Source organism: Hyla sarda, chromosome 3 (genome assembly GCF_029499605.1).
Source record: "Hyla sarda isolate aHylSar1 chromosome 3, aHylSar1.hap1, whole genome shotgun sequence".
NCBI classification, from domain to species: domain Eukaryota; kingdom Metazoa; phylum Chordata; class Amphibia; order Anura; family Hylidae; genus Hyla; species Hyla sarda.
The window spans coordinates 115,631,258-115,645,428 of NC_079191.1; the positions used below are offsets into that span (position 1 = coordinate 115,631,258).

The 14,171-nt window shown below is 43.1% G+C and overlaps 1 protein-coding gene across 3 annotated transcripts in view; it reads left to right on the forward strand.

The window, feature by feature from the left end:
- The window catches only part of SPSB4 (splA/ryanodine receptor domain and SOCS box containing 4), a 191,477-nt gene that overhangs the window by 92,090 nt on the left and 85,216 nt on the right, over window positions 1–14,171 (forward strand). For 2 of the 3 annotated variants that reach the window (XM_056564877.1, XM_056564879.1), the window contains exon 2: window positions 3,555–4,421. In XM_056564877.1, coding sequence (XP_056420852.1) covers window positions 3,728–4,421 — 694 coding nt within the window. In that variant the 5' untranslated portion in view covers window positions 3,555–3,727. Of the gene's footprint in view, window positions 1–2,972; window positions 3,147–3,554; window positions 4,422–14,171 lie in introns of those variants that run through there. The other variant, XM_056564878.1, reaches the window with a different exon arrangement.

The following is a 14,171-nucleotide window of genomic DNA, read 5'->3' on the forward strand; positions in this document are numbered from 1 at the left end:
AACATTGGGAAAGAAAGCCACGGCAAAACTTAGAGTCCCCATCAAATTTATCCGGCAAGGATAAGCGTATCCCAGGAGCGGCCACTCGCTGCGGAGGAGGTGCAGGAGCTGGCGGAGGAGATGACTGCTGAAGCTGTGGTAGTAACTGTTGTAGCATAACGGTCAGTTGAGACAGCTGTTGGCCTTGTTGCGCTATCTGTTGTGACTGCTGGGCGACCACCGTGGTGAGGTCAGCGACAACTGGCAGAGGAACTTCAGCGGGATCCATGGCCGGATCTACTGTCACGATGCCGGCTGGCAGGTAGTGGATCCTCTGTGCCAGAGAGGGATTGGCGTGGACCGTGCTAGTGGACCGGTTCTAAGCCACTACTGGTTTTCACCAGAGCCCGCCGCAAAGGGTTGGTCTTGCTGCGGCGGTAGTGACCAGGTCGTATCCACTAGCAACGGCTCACCTCTCTGGCTGCTGAAGATAGGCGCGGTACAAGGGAGTAGGCAGAAGCAAGGTCGGACGTAGCAGAAGGTCGGGGCAGGCAGCAAGGATCGTAGTCAGGGGCAACGGCAGAAGGTCTGGAAACACAGGCAAGGAACACACAAGGAACGCTTTCACTGGCACTAAGGCAACAAGATCCGGCAAGGGAGTGCAAGGGAAGTGAGGTAATATAGGGAAGTGCACAGGTGATTACCCTAATTGGAACCACTGCGCCAATCAGCGGCGCAGTGGCCCTTTAAATCGCAGAGACCCGGCGCGCGCGCGCCCTAGGGAGCGGGGCCGCGCGCGCCGGGACAGAACAGACGGGGAGCGAGTCAGGTAGGGGAGCCGGGGTGCGCATCGCGAGCGGGCGCTACCCGCATCGCGAATCGCATCCCGGCTGGCAGCGGGATCGCAGCGCCCCGGGTCAGAGGACGTGACCGGAGCGCTGCAGCGGAGAGAGTGAAGTGAGCGCTCCGGGGAGGAGCGGGGACCCGGAGCGCTCGGCGTAACAGCGACATAGATGACAGTGTTGGTGGTCCACAAGGAATACCGAAATAATAACTAATGTGAAGCTGCACCTGAATGTAGAGCAAGAAAATGACAGAATCACACTGCTAGCGTGAACATATACATATAATGTAATTAATTTTATATAGAGGTTCCTTAGCTTACCATTTGGCCAAATAGTGTATACCATCCCACTGCGGTAAGGTGACCTGCATCAGAATGACTAGAAATAATTAAGGAGAAAATATATATACAGTTTTTATAGCAATGTTCTTGTGAACATTCATTCATACCCCCTTCCACAAACATTATTTTATTGGTAGCACACTCCCTGGAACACAAGGAGCGAATATGATTAAATGGGTAGGGGATAAGAATCCAAAGGATAGGGGATAAGATGCCTGATCGTGGGGGTCGATCTTGCACGCAGCACCCAGATATAATCAGTCCCCGGAGCATGTTCGCTCCGGGTCTGATTACTGGCAATCACGGGGGCCAGAGCATTGTGACATCACAGCCCCGCCCCCTTGTGATGTCACGCCCCACCCCCTCAATGCAAGCCTATGGGAGGGGGCGTGGCAGCTGCCACGCCCCCCCCCCATAGGCTTGTATTGAGGGCGTGGAGTGTGATGTCACATGGGGGTGGGGCCATGACGTCACAATGCTCCGGCCCCCGTGATCGCCAGTAATCAGACCCGGAGCGAACATGCTCCGGGGACTGATTATAACGGGGTGCTGCGTGCAAGGCCTACATAAAAGATGCCATTATCTGACAAAAAAGCATTGCTTGTTTGTTGGTTGATCACTGGGATGTTTTGTCAGAAATAAACTTTTGTAGAAACATTTCTTCAGTCCATCATCGGCCCATGTAAATCGGCTTTCACATGATATGCTTAAAATGTCCAATAGGTGACAGTCCCAACTCAGGGACCCACACTTACCTCAAGATTGAGAAGGTTAGGAAGCTAAAAACACATAAAATACATTTTTTATGCAATTTACATAACTCTTATAAAAGTTAATAGGTGTTGCTTAGACATTGTGGTACTGCTAATTATGCTGTTTTTGTAACTTTGGAGTTACGCAAACAGTGGCTGCTTTTGGCTCCCTGAACAACCCTTTATAGGGGTTCTCCGGTGGAAAACTTTTTTTTTTTTTTTTTTAAATCAACTGGTGCCAGAAAGTTTTGTAAATTACTTCTAAACAGATTTGTAAATTACTTCTATTTAAAAAAATCTTAATCCTTTCAGTACTTCTTAGCTGCTGACTACCACAAATAAATTATTTTCTTTTCGGAACAAAGTGCTCTCAGCTGACATCATGACCACAATGCTCTCTGCTGACATCTCTGTCCATTTGAACTGTCCAGAGCAGCATATGGTTTCTATGGGGATTTTCTTCTACTCTGGACAGTTCTTAAAATGGACAGAGATGTCAGCAGAGATCACTGTGTTCCAAAAAGAAAAGAATTCCCTCTGTAGTATTCAGCAGCTAATAAGTACTGGAAGGATTAAGATTTTTTTAATAGATGTGATTTACAAATCTGTTTAACTTTCTGGCACCACTTGATAAAAATAAATAAATAAATAAAGTTTTCCACCGGAATACCCCTTTAAGTGAATAATAAAGTGGTTTATTTAAGTGAATTAGAAATCTACATATCAAAAATATCTGTTGACATTTTTTGAAGTAACTTGAGGACAAGGTCACTTATTTTATTATAGGCACATTTTGTATAAAGAAAGTAAAAACCCCTTATTGTTTTAACATACAGGATATATGAAGAAAATATGAGATTTGACAAATAGTCAGAGAGAGATGGGACTTCTGATCTCCTATACAGAACCGTTACTTGAAAGAATGTGAATAATGTTCTTACATCCAAAGGCGAGGCTTTGGCTAGACTTATGTGGAGGGGTGGAGGGAAGGAAAGCGGTGTGTGTCTGTATCCCATTATGAATCAGAGGAAGTTATTGTCTGTGTAGCACACTGTGAGCTCTGTACATTCTCAGGCACATTTTGTTTTTAGTTAGTCAGAGTCTGTGCAGGGTGTCTAAACCTGTCAGCTGCCACCGATGCCTCCGAAATATATGGAGTTATGTCTTAGAAGAAGAGGCTTCTGAAGTCTTTACAATTTGTGTAGAATTTCAAGCCTAGCAGCTAGAAGGTATCACAGAACATGCCCTTGCTGTGAGGAGCCTTTCCTTTTTGTGTTTGTTTTTGCAGTGCATATTTGGCACAAAGTTGAACCTAAACATATCTAAAGTAATGAAGTCTTACACTTTCTACACAGTGTCCTGGAAGCAGGGTTTCTTTGCAATTCTTTGCTCTCTTGCACGTCTCATTTTTTTTTAGATTTTTCTTCTCTAGGTTTCCTGGATAAAACATGGAATCAGTGTTATATGCAACAACCGTGAAAGGAGGAACTATTAACTGGCAACACATTATACGCATATCAGATAAACAATGTTTAGGAACATAAGGTCCAAGGCTGGGAAACTTGATTTAAAATGTTATGTGCGAACCCACGTATGTCACTCATTCTGGACTAATATATTGTTCTCCTTTCTTCCAGGAAAAGCTTTCCAGAAGACTGCCGATCTGCCAAGGGTCTTCATAAGCTGCTTGTGGGGCACAAGTAACAGACTTCAATATACATTTTATTTTTAATGAGGTAACAGAAGGAAACAAAGGAACACCTTCCCTTTCCCCTTCCCTGTCCCGTTTCTATCAACCCACAGACAAGAAATGGGTCAGAAGATCTCAGGGAGTATAAAGTCTGTGGATGTACGGGACCCCCCTTATAGACCTGTCAAAAGAGAACTAAGGGGCCCTGACTTTTGTAAGCCTGCTAGACTAGATATGCTGCTGGATATGCCTATGGCTACATTGGAAGTTCAGCACAAACATGCTTGGAACAATGAGGACCGGTCTTTGAACATCTTTGTGAAGGAGGATGACCGTCTGACATTTCATCGGCACCCAGTTGCACAAAGTACGGACTGCATCAGAGGGAAAGTTGGCTACACAAGAGGCCTTCACGTGTGGCAAATTCATTGGCCTACAAGACAAAGAGGAACACATGCTGTTGTGGGGGTAGCAACGTCAGATTCCCCTTTACATTCAGTGGGATATACTTCATTGGTAGGAAGCAATAGTGAGTCTTGGGGCTGGGACCTAGGACGAAATAAACTCTATCACAACTGTAAAAACCAACCTGGTATTACGTATCCAGCTTTTCTGGAACCTGATGAATCATTTGTACTCCCAGACTCTTTGCTGGTAGTGTTAGACATGGATGAGGGGACACTCAGCTTCATAGTTGATGGACAATATTTAGGAGTTGCCTTCAGAGGACTTAAAGGGAAAAAACTTTACCCTATTGTCAGCGCTGTATGGGGTCACTGTGAAATTACAATGCGATACATCAATGGACTTGATCGTAAGTACAAAGATCAGAATGCTATAGATTTATTATACATATTACCCAGTTATGCATTTTATAATGGTTAATGTCGTAACAAGCTTTGCTTTTGCTTAACAGTTCTTTGGTGTGCATACAATTTATCTATGACTGATATTGATATTGATGTCGACTACCTATGTTAATATCTCTTAGCATAGTATCTTTTAGTACTGCTGGCTGGGAGCTGAACTTTGGGATTCATAGCCTAAGGAATTTATATATTTAAAAGTAACTGAAAAGCAAGAATAACTACCGTAAGCATGGTTACAGTAACATATTGGCATCTCTATGCCCCGACATGCCTATCCATGGAGCTACTGCAAGCATTGTACTATGTAAATCCGTAATATACCCCACATTTACTTGGCATTCTGGGAATAACAGAGAAATACAAATACATAGACGAGCCTGTTCATAGAAAGTCATATAGTCCCACACAGACATATTGTAGTTTTGTCAGCTTTCTACATTGCATGCTGTGAGTACGCAAATAACTCTTTGGTGAGGTAAGTACATTATGGAAGTCAGCAAAACACTGTTATCTTTTCCTCTAGTTCTCAATATTAACCCCACACAAGCTGCACCACATTGTGGAGGCAGTGATGATAACATAACAGCATTGGGTATTACCATTTTTTCTTTTTTTTTTCTTCTTTTTAACTTTTTTGGCTTTTAGATGAATTTCATTTGCCAGTAAACAAAATTCCTGAATGCTGCTGCACTGTGGAAAGTTAAGATTATTTAGCAGTTACTTTATTCGTGAGGATTGTGCTACTTCAGGGATGCCAATTTCTTTATCCTCTGTTTGCTCTTGAACAAAATGTATTTCCATGTGTGTTTCTAGAAGGATTAGCGTATAGAAGACTTATGATGGATTTGTATTGTTACCGGTTGAGGTGCCAGGCTTTCTTGTAATAAAAGGGATCTTGAATTGTGATCAAGAATTACTGCGGTAAAATGTTATTATGCAGATCTGATAACACTATGCTGTTAACCAGAAGGCATGACTAGCTAACAGAAGTATTGAACATAGCAAAACTTATTTAAAGCGAAACTAACAGCCAGTTCACCCACACTAAACCCAATAACCAGGGTTAAAGTGCGGGTTTGCCTTAAAATGAGCCATAATTTACCTTGATCTTCAGTCCGGAGGGGGACCCGGTGTGGAGACACGGATGCTGGGTATGCCGGGTCCCATCTCCATTGCGCAAAGCCGGTAATTAACATATTAGCAATGCCAGATAATAACCAGTCTATCTGGTAATCTGGGTAAATTATACTCCATTTTAATCTGGTTCACCCGCACTATAACCCTATGTATTGGGGTTAGTTAGAATGAACCGGCTGTCAGTTTCCCTTTAATAAACTGAATACAGGCTGTTATGAATCTTTCCTGTAAGGCACCGTGTTCTCCTGTTAGACCTTGCTTCTGGATTTTTGCATAGACATATACTAGGTAATGTGGGCATTATGTGTTAGGCGCCTGTATTTGATATACGCGTATGGATGTTGGTTTACAGTCGGACAGGGAAAACAATGTAGGGCTCCAATTCCTTATCTTAGAGTTTCCATTCAGGCTTGCTGTAAAAGATACACCCATCTTGGTTGCAGTAGATCTATTATTTATGGTTAAGCAGGGCTAGAAATAACCTGTCCTGTACCTGAATTATATCCCTAGACCAGCAGAAAGGTTGATTGATTTAACACGTGAATTATTTCATGGTTATTTATGTTGCCTTTTTCCGTAAGGTTCATTGCTAAAGTAGTTTATATTTGTGATGCCTGGAAGACTTTCCATAGCACTGTCTCGGTGGATGGACTTGTGTTGATAATGCAAGGAATGCCCTCTAATAATTGCAGTAACCAACCATTATTAGGCTTCTCTATAATGCAGATACGGTGCACAGAGCATTTGTAAGGACACTATTACAAATGGGGATTATAAAACGAATAGGCCAATATCGCCCTGTGTAATATGCCATTGATGAACCTATGAAGGTTTGAATGCAAGTTCATTGGCTTTTACATAATTTTGGGCAGGTTAAAAAATCCTTGTTCGTCATTACCCACCCTATGTAATAGGAGGTGTGTGCCGACGAATGATGGAGGTAAAGGGCCACATGAAAGATCCAAGATTCATTCATGTGACCCTGCTGCATAATAGTGGAGCTCAAACGAGCATCAATCTACTTGAGTGGTGTTCACATTGGGAAGCAGTCTACCTGTGTAATACTACCCTTAAAGAAGAAGTTAAAGAGTACCTGTCATGAAGCAATTTTTTCTATACTATTTCAGATGATAGTCCCTAACTTCTCCTAACACCCCTCCCGCCCTTAAAAAATTTCTGAGCTTTAAAAAGCTCTCTTTCTTACCTGTTATCTTGCTTACATAGTGTAAGCCATGGGTCGGAGAAAGTGGGCTTTCCCCAGCAGGAGCAACATCACTGAAGCCTGCTAGGGGACCACTTCCACCCTCTTTAAAGGCCTCTATCTGTATCCAGCGCTGCGCTGAGCCTCAGCTGGCACCGTGGCCAGCAAGCTCTCCTTCCCAGGGGACGGAGCCAAGTGATGTGGCAATGTACAGGAGCACCGCAGGCGCAGCGCTTGCTCCTGCCTGTCTGATTGACAGGCAGTGAGCGAGAGCTGTTCCTCACTATGTAACACAGGCACTTCCTGAGTTTGGTCTCCTGCCAGGCCTGGAGGAGATCAAACTCACTGCTAGGCTTACGGCACGGAAAAGAAAAGTGACACCTAGTGGCCATTTTTTCAAATACATTTTAAAAATATATAGGTTGAGAATTTTAACGGAAAGGGATTTGCAAAGTCTTTTAGAATTGCATTAGGAAGAATATATCAAAAGTTTCACTTGGTGACAGGTACTCTTTAAAATGTTAAACAGTGATGAAGTGCATATAAGAGCACCACAGATGTGAAGCTTTTCTTTAGTTAGTGCAGTGTATTTTATCACACCAGTGTGCCTCCAGCTGTTTTAATAACTACAACTCCCAGGAGGCCCGGAGTAATGTGGGCTGTCTGGGTTTGCTGGGAGTTCTTTGCAACAGCTGGAGGCGCACTGGTTGGGAAACACTGCCTTAGTATTTAGGTTCATATTTTGGCAAGACTGGCAGTGTTATTTGCAGCTCTCATGACAATGAAATGCTGATTTTATGTAGCAGACTTTCCAGGGTCATAAATTGCATGCTACCTTTCTCATCATTCTGTCTAAATCAGTATCTACAATGGTAAAGACAACTGTTTACAGCTAACTTGTTTCTTCTTGAGATAATGTAGACATAGCCTTCTCAGGCATCTGTTTAATCTATCATCTCTCGCTGTAGCATGTGCAGCTGCCAAGGTGTAAAATAGATTCCACCAACTAATGAGTAGGTGCATCGAGCGGCCATGGGTCGTTCCATTTGGTTGACTTGTTGTACAACATATCTCTTTCTTATTTATATACAGAATTATGATGTGCTCTGGTACAAGTAAAACTTTTCTATATATATACTGAGATAAAGAAACAGCCTCCACAAAAAGAAAGAGAGATACGCAATATAATGCACACCCACAATAACTGTAATCCAAAAAGTATATCTTTATTACATATAAATAGTACAAAAAGCAGACAATACAGTTAAAACCAATTAAAAAAGGCCCAATTGGCCACTGCACAAACGAGGGGGGGGGGGGGGGAAGCCCCCTACCAAAAGGAAGGGGAGAAACCCCACCCAGGGCACCTGCCTCCACAAATACTCAGGTTATCAACCTATCATACAACAAGAGTGTTAAATCAGTACAGTCCTGTCCCCACAACACCAATAATATGTATACAACCTGAATATCCTTAGTATATAGCACAGGGGACTGGTAGTAGAGGACAATAGATGGAGGAGTAATATGGCAGGTGCCCCCCTAAAGACCCCACGCGTTCCGTTGCCCGTCGGCAACTTCCTCAGGGGTGTTGAGGAAGTTCCTGAGGAAGTTGCCGACGGGCAACGGAACGCGTGGGGTCTTTAGGGGGGCACCTGCCATATTACTCCTCCATCTATTGTCCTCTACTACCAGTCCCCTGTGCTATATACTGAGGATATTCTGGTTGTATACATATTATTGGTGTTGTGGGGACAGGACTGTACTGATTTAACACTCTTGTTGTATGATAGGTTGATAACCTGAGTATTTGTGGAGGCAGGTGCCCTGGGTGGGGTTTCTCCCCTTCCTTTTGGTAGGGGGCTTCCCCCCCCCCCCCCCCCCTCGTTTAAGCAGTGGTCAATTTGGCCTTTTTTAATTGGTTTTAACTGTATTGTCTGCTTTTTGTACTATTTATATGTAATAAAGATATACTTTTTGGATTACAGTTATTGTGGGTGTGCATTATATTGCGTATCTCTCTTTCTTTTTGTGTAGTTATTGTTATTTGGTACGCTTAATAGCACCCCTTTGTGTATGATGCTGAGCCCGTCTGCTTTCTATATACAAAGAAACAGCCTCCGGCACAGCCGCCACCGCTCCAAATGTCAAGCAGACACTGTAACACCGGGACCATCTGCAAAATTACACTGGGGTGCTCAATCCAGAAGGTGCAGCAAGATATGACAATCATATAGAAAAAGATGGCACTCACCACGTTTGAAATTACGGTGATTTATTCGTGAACCGGCAGGATACAACAGATCGGGAGAGAGGGACGCCAGGTGAGCAATAGCTATTTCGTGTGCGCAAGCGCTCTTCTTCAGGCCTGAAGAAGTGCGCTTGCGCACGAAATAGCTATTGCTCACCTGGCGTCCTTCTCTCCCGATCTGTTGTATCCTGCTGGTTCATGAATAAATCATTGTAGTTTCAAACGGGGTGAGTGCCATTTTTTTCTTTGCTATATACATGTTAACAGAGAAAAAGGCCTTTTTCTCCTCTCGTCAAGCTTGTGCAGCCTTATTGTGCAGATTTTTTCACAGCTTGACTTTTTAGTACTGCTCCATACTGTCTTCCATGCTGCTTCTGCTTCGGATGTGTAAGGAGAAAAAGGAGACAAAAAAAATAAATAATATACATAAATATATATATATATATATATATATATATAACTAAACTGGATGAGTATTTAACTCAGTGCGAGTTCACCACTCCTGGTGTGACGGAGCTTTCAAGGGCCATTAAGCACTCCGCAGGCATTCTGGGTAGGGGAATATGCAAATCAGCTCATTACATCATCTTCTCAGGCGATGTTCCCTGGTATTAGCTTAGCTCCAGTTACGGAATATAAAAAGGTAATCGGGATTAATGCCAAACCAGAACTCTCTCTCCAGAAGGAAAGAGGGATCCATCTGCAGACAGCTGTTTCAGGGTTCTTGCCCCTCGTCAGTACAGAGCAGTGTGATCTGGCTTGGCTGAGATGAGGGGCCTTAGACCAACTAAACGGGATGAGTATTTAACTCAGGGCGAGTTCACCACTCCTGGTGTGACAGAGCTTTTAAGGGCCACTAAGCAGTCATCTCAGCCAAGCCAGATCACCCTGCTCTGTACTGACGAGGGGCAAGAACCCCGAAACAGTTGTCTGCAGATGGGTGCCTCTTTCCTTCTGGAGAGAGAGTTCTGGTTTGGCATTAATCCCGATTAGCTTTTTATATTCCGTAACTGGAGCTAAGCTGATACCAAGAACATCACCTGAGAAGGTGATGTAATGAGCTGATTTGCATATTCTCCTACATATACATATATATATATATATATATATATATATATATATATGTATATATACTGTATAATTATATATTGGCCAGAAATAGCGCTACTCTTCATGCACAGACACATGACAGGTTAGGCTAAGTACGCATCTGCCTAATCCAGTGTTTCCCACCCAACCAGGGTGCCTCCAGCTGTTGCAAAACTACAACTCCTGGCAATTGGCTGTCCGGGCATGCTGGGAATTGTACTTTTGCAACAACTGGAGGCAACCTGGTTGGAAAACACTGGCCTAATCCATGGCAGGTTTGTCACATTATCTACTATATATGTTCCATAAAGATAAAGATATGTCCTTATCTTGTACATGAGCCCTCAAACTGTTTGTAGAGGGAATAAAGAACTATTCCCAGTCCCTTCTGAATGTTTTATTTTTAGCTCAGTGATCTGATGCAGCCCCTGGAGTATTAGCACATAGATACTGTTTCTGTATTCAGGCTTTAATGGAGTAATCAAGCTGTGTGCCAGAATATGCAGGGATGACATAGTCCAGAGGAAATCACTGCATCGGTTGTAGCTTCATTTAGACATCTATTTTTTTTTATTTTTTTTTAACTACGGCCATGTTCACATTTACTCTGAATAGGTTAATGTTATATTTGCACAAATGCATTGCAGACTGTGCAAAAGTACAATACTCATCTTTTATATAAGGCTCTGTGGAGGGCAGGTTACATTGCTGATGCAAAACATATAATTCCTTTACAGTATAATAGTGTACACTTATTAGGGGTCATTTACAAAAGTGATCCTCACTGTTTTTTATCGAGTTTTGTGCCCAAATTTGCAACCAAAAAATGTCCCCAAAACCCATCCGACTCTCCATTTTACTCAGAAAAACTGAAAAAGGGTGTGCCCTTCTGTGATAAGGGTGTGGTCGCCGATCAGGGGCGTGCCCCCAACATTTTCAAGGAATCCCATCATATTAACTAATATTTCCACATAAAATGTGGTGGATGTGAGTTCTGAAAAACTCGACAGCTCAGAGCATGTGTAAACGATGCAAAACATAGGGAAAATAAGTAAATACTCGTCGAGAAAAATACCTGTCAGGAAAAAAAAAACACACAGAAAACTATACTTCACTCTTAGTAAACCAGGGACACTGGGGGAGATTAATCAAAACCTGAGGAGAGGAAAAGTTGCCCAGTTGCCTATAGCAACCAGTCAGCTTTCTTTCATTTTTAACAAGGCCTCTGCAAAATGAAAGAAGCAATCTGATTGGTTGCTATGGGCAACTGGGCAACTTTTCCTCTGTACTGGGACCCCTGCGATCTCTAGGATGGGACCCTGGCTCTCTCAGTGAGGAGCGCTTGTCCTTTACCAGTAGATTGCATGCGCTCCATTCACCTCTATAAGGTGCTGTACTCCGGTCTTTTTGGCGCTCCCATAGAAATGAATGGAGCACATGCTGTCTGCATCCATCCTGGTGATCGGGAGGTGGTGTCTCAGTTGTCGGCCCAGCTACTTATGTCTTATCCTGTGGGTAGGGGATAAATACATTTTTGCCTGAATTCTCCTTTAACTTGTGGAGTACCGGATGTGAGTCCAGCATCAGACTGCGCAGCCTGTGCATTGAGAGCCCTGTCATATACACATTCTCCCGTAGCTGCTACATCAGCTAGAATGTGAAGGACCAAGTATTACCACTCACTCATCTGTCAGCGTAGTGTGTCCCAGAGCTGCATTGCAGTAGTAGATACTATGTCGTAAAGCTGGTTTCATCATAATCATTTTTTGCAGTAAAGGAAAGCTTTACTTTATTGAAATAACGTGGATAAATTAGGAAAACGTTCAAGTGAAATCAAAGACTGACAAGGAATATTATAAATTTGGATCTTAAATTTGGAAATCTTGGATGGGTATTCCGGTGGAAAATTATTATAAAATATTTTTATTGAAACACATATAATAGTCATATATTTATATTAGATGGTAATAACCTCCTATTATTATTATTACCATCTCATTTAAATATATGACTATTATATGTGTTTTAATAAAAATATTTTATCATTTTTTTCCAGCATATATTTGAAGCACGGTTCATTTATATTCATCATATATCAGTTTATCAGATATTGTCCTTGAAGTTTATGGTTACAATCTCTTTTCTTTTTCCAAATATACTTTACACCTAAGGTGTAGGTGTTCCACTATAATATACCTCGGCCAATAAATTGGGAGCTGCACTTACTATTTTCCTTTCAAAATTATACAGATTTGTAAATTACTTCTATATAAAAATTTTAACTCTTCCAGTACTTATCAGCTGCTGTATGCTCCACAGGAAGTTGTGTAGTTCTTTACAGTCTGACCACAGTGCTCTCTGCTGCCACCTCTGTCCATGTCAGGAACTGTCCAGAGCAGTAGAGATTTGCTATGGGGATTTGCTCCTACTCTGGACAGTTCCTGACACAGTTAGATGTGTCAACAGAGAGCACTGTGGTCAGACAGAAGGGAACCATACAACTTCCTATGTAGTATACAGCAGCTAATAAGTACAGGAAGGATTAAGATAATTTAATAGAAGTAATTTACAAATCTGTTAAATTTTCTGGAACCAGCCGATTTGAAAAAAAAAATTGTTTTCCAACAGAGTACCCCTTTAACTCCGTACCTGTACGCCCCCGTTTTAGAGTCCTCAAGGACTGAGGGCGTACAGGTACTGCAGGCATCCCGGCATATCGCTGATGGGGGTCCTGAGACCCCCCCATGTCGGCGATCGCCACAAATCGCCGGTCAATTCAGACCGGTGTTCTGCTGCGATTCCGGGTTATACGGGGGATAGGCGGTGGCGATCGGCGGCAGCAGGCGGCGATGACATGCGGTTGGCTCCCTGGTGCTGACTACGGAAGCCGGTGAGTTGCCTAGCAACATCTGGAGATCTACAGTTTGAACACCACTATACAGTGGTCTCTGAACGGTAGCTCTCCAGATGTTGCAAAACTACAACTCCCAGCATGCCCAGACAGCTGTTTGCTGTTTGGGCATGCTGGGATTTGTAGTTTTGCAACAGCTGGAGGGCTACAGTGTGGAGATCACTTTGCAGTGGTCTCTAAACTGTGGCCCTCTAGATCTTGCAAAACTACAACTCCCAGCATGCTCACACAGCAGTTTGCTGTCTGGGCATGCTGGGATTTGTAGTTTTGCAACATCTGGAAGGCCACAGTTTGGAGATCACTGTGCAGTGGTTTCTAAACTGTGGCCCTCTAAATCTTGCAAAACTACAACTCCCACCATGCACGAACAGCAAACGGCTGTCTCGCCATGCTGAGAGTTGTAGTTGCGTACCTCCAGCTGTTGTATAACTACATCTCCCAGCATGCCCTTTGGCGATCAGTACATGCTGAGAGTTGTAGTTTTGCAACAGCTGGAGGCACACTGGCTGGAAAATACTTAGTAAGGTAGCAGAACCTAACTGAAGGTTTTCCAACCAGTGTGCCTCCAGCTGTTGCAAAAGTACAACTCCAAGCATGTACAGTCTGCCAATGCATGCTGGGAGTTGTAGTTTTGCAACAGCTGGAGGGTACATTCACACATGCAAGGGTTTACAGTGAGTTTCCCGCTTCGAGTTTGAGCTGCGGCAAATTTTCTGCCGTAGCTCAAACTCCTAGCGGGAAACTCACTGTAAACCCCCGCCAGTGCGAATGTACCATAAAAACACAACACTAACACATAATAAAGGGTAAAACACCACATATACACACCCTTACATGCCCCCACCCCAATAAAAATGAAAAACGTATCGTACAGCAATGTTTCCAAAACAGAGCCTCCAGCTCTCTCTCACTACGGAGCCCTATTGTATTTCAAGGAAACAGTTTATGGCCACATATGGGGAATTTCTTACTCGGGAGTAATTACACTACAAATGTTGGGGGTCTTTTTCCTCTCTTACCCCTTATGAAAATGAAATGTTGGGGTCTATACCCGCCTGTTAGTGTAAAAAAATAAACATTTTTACACTAACATACTGGTGTTGCCC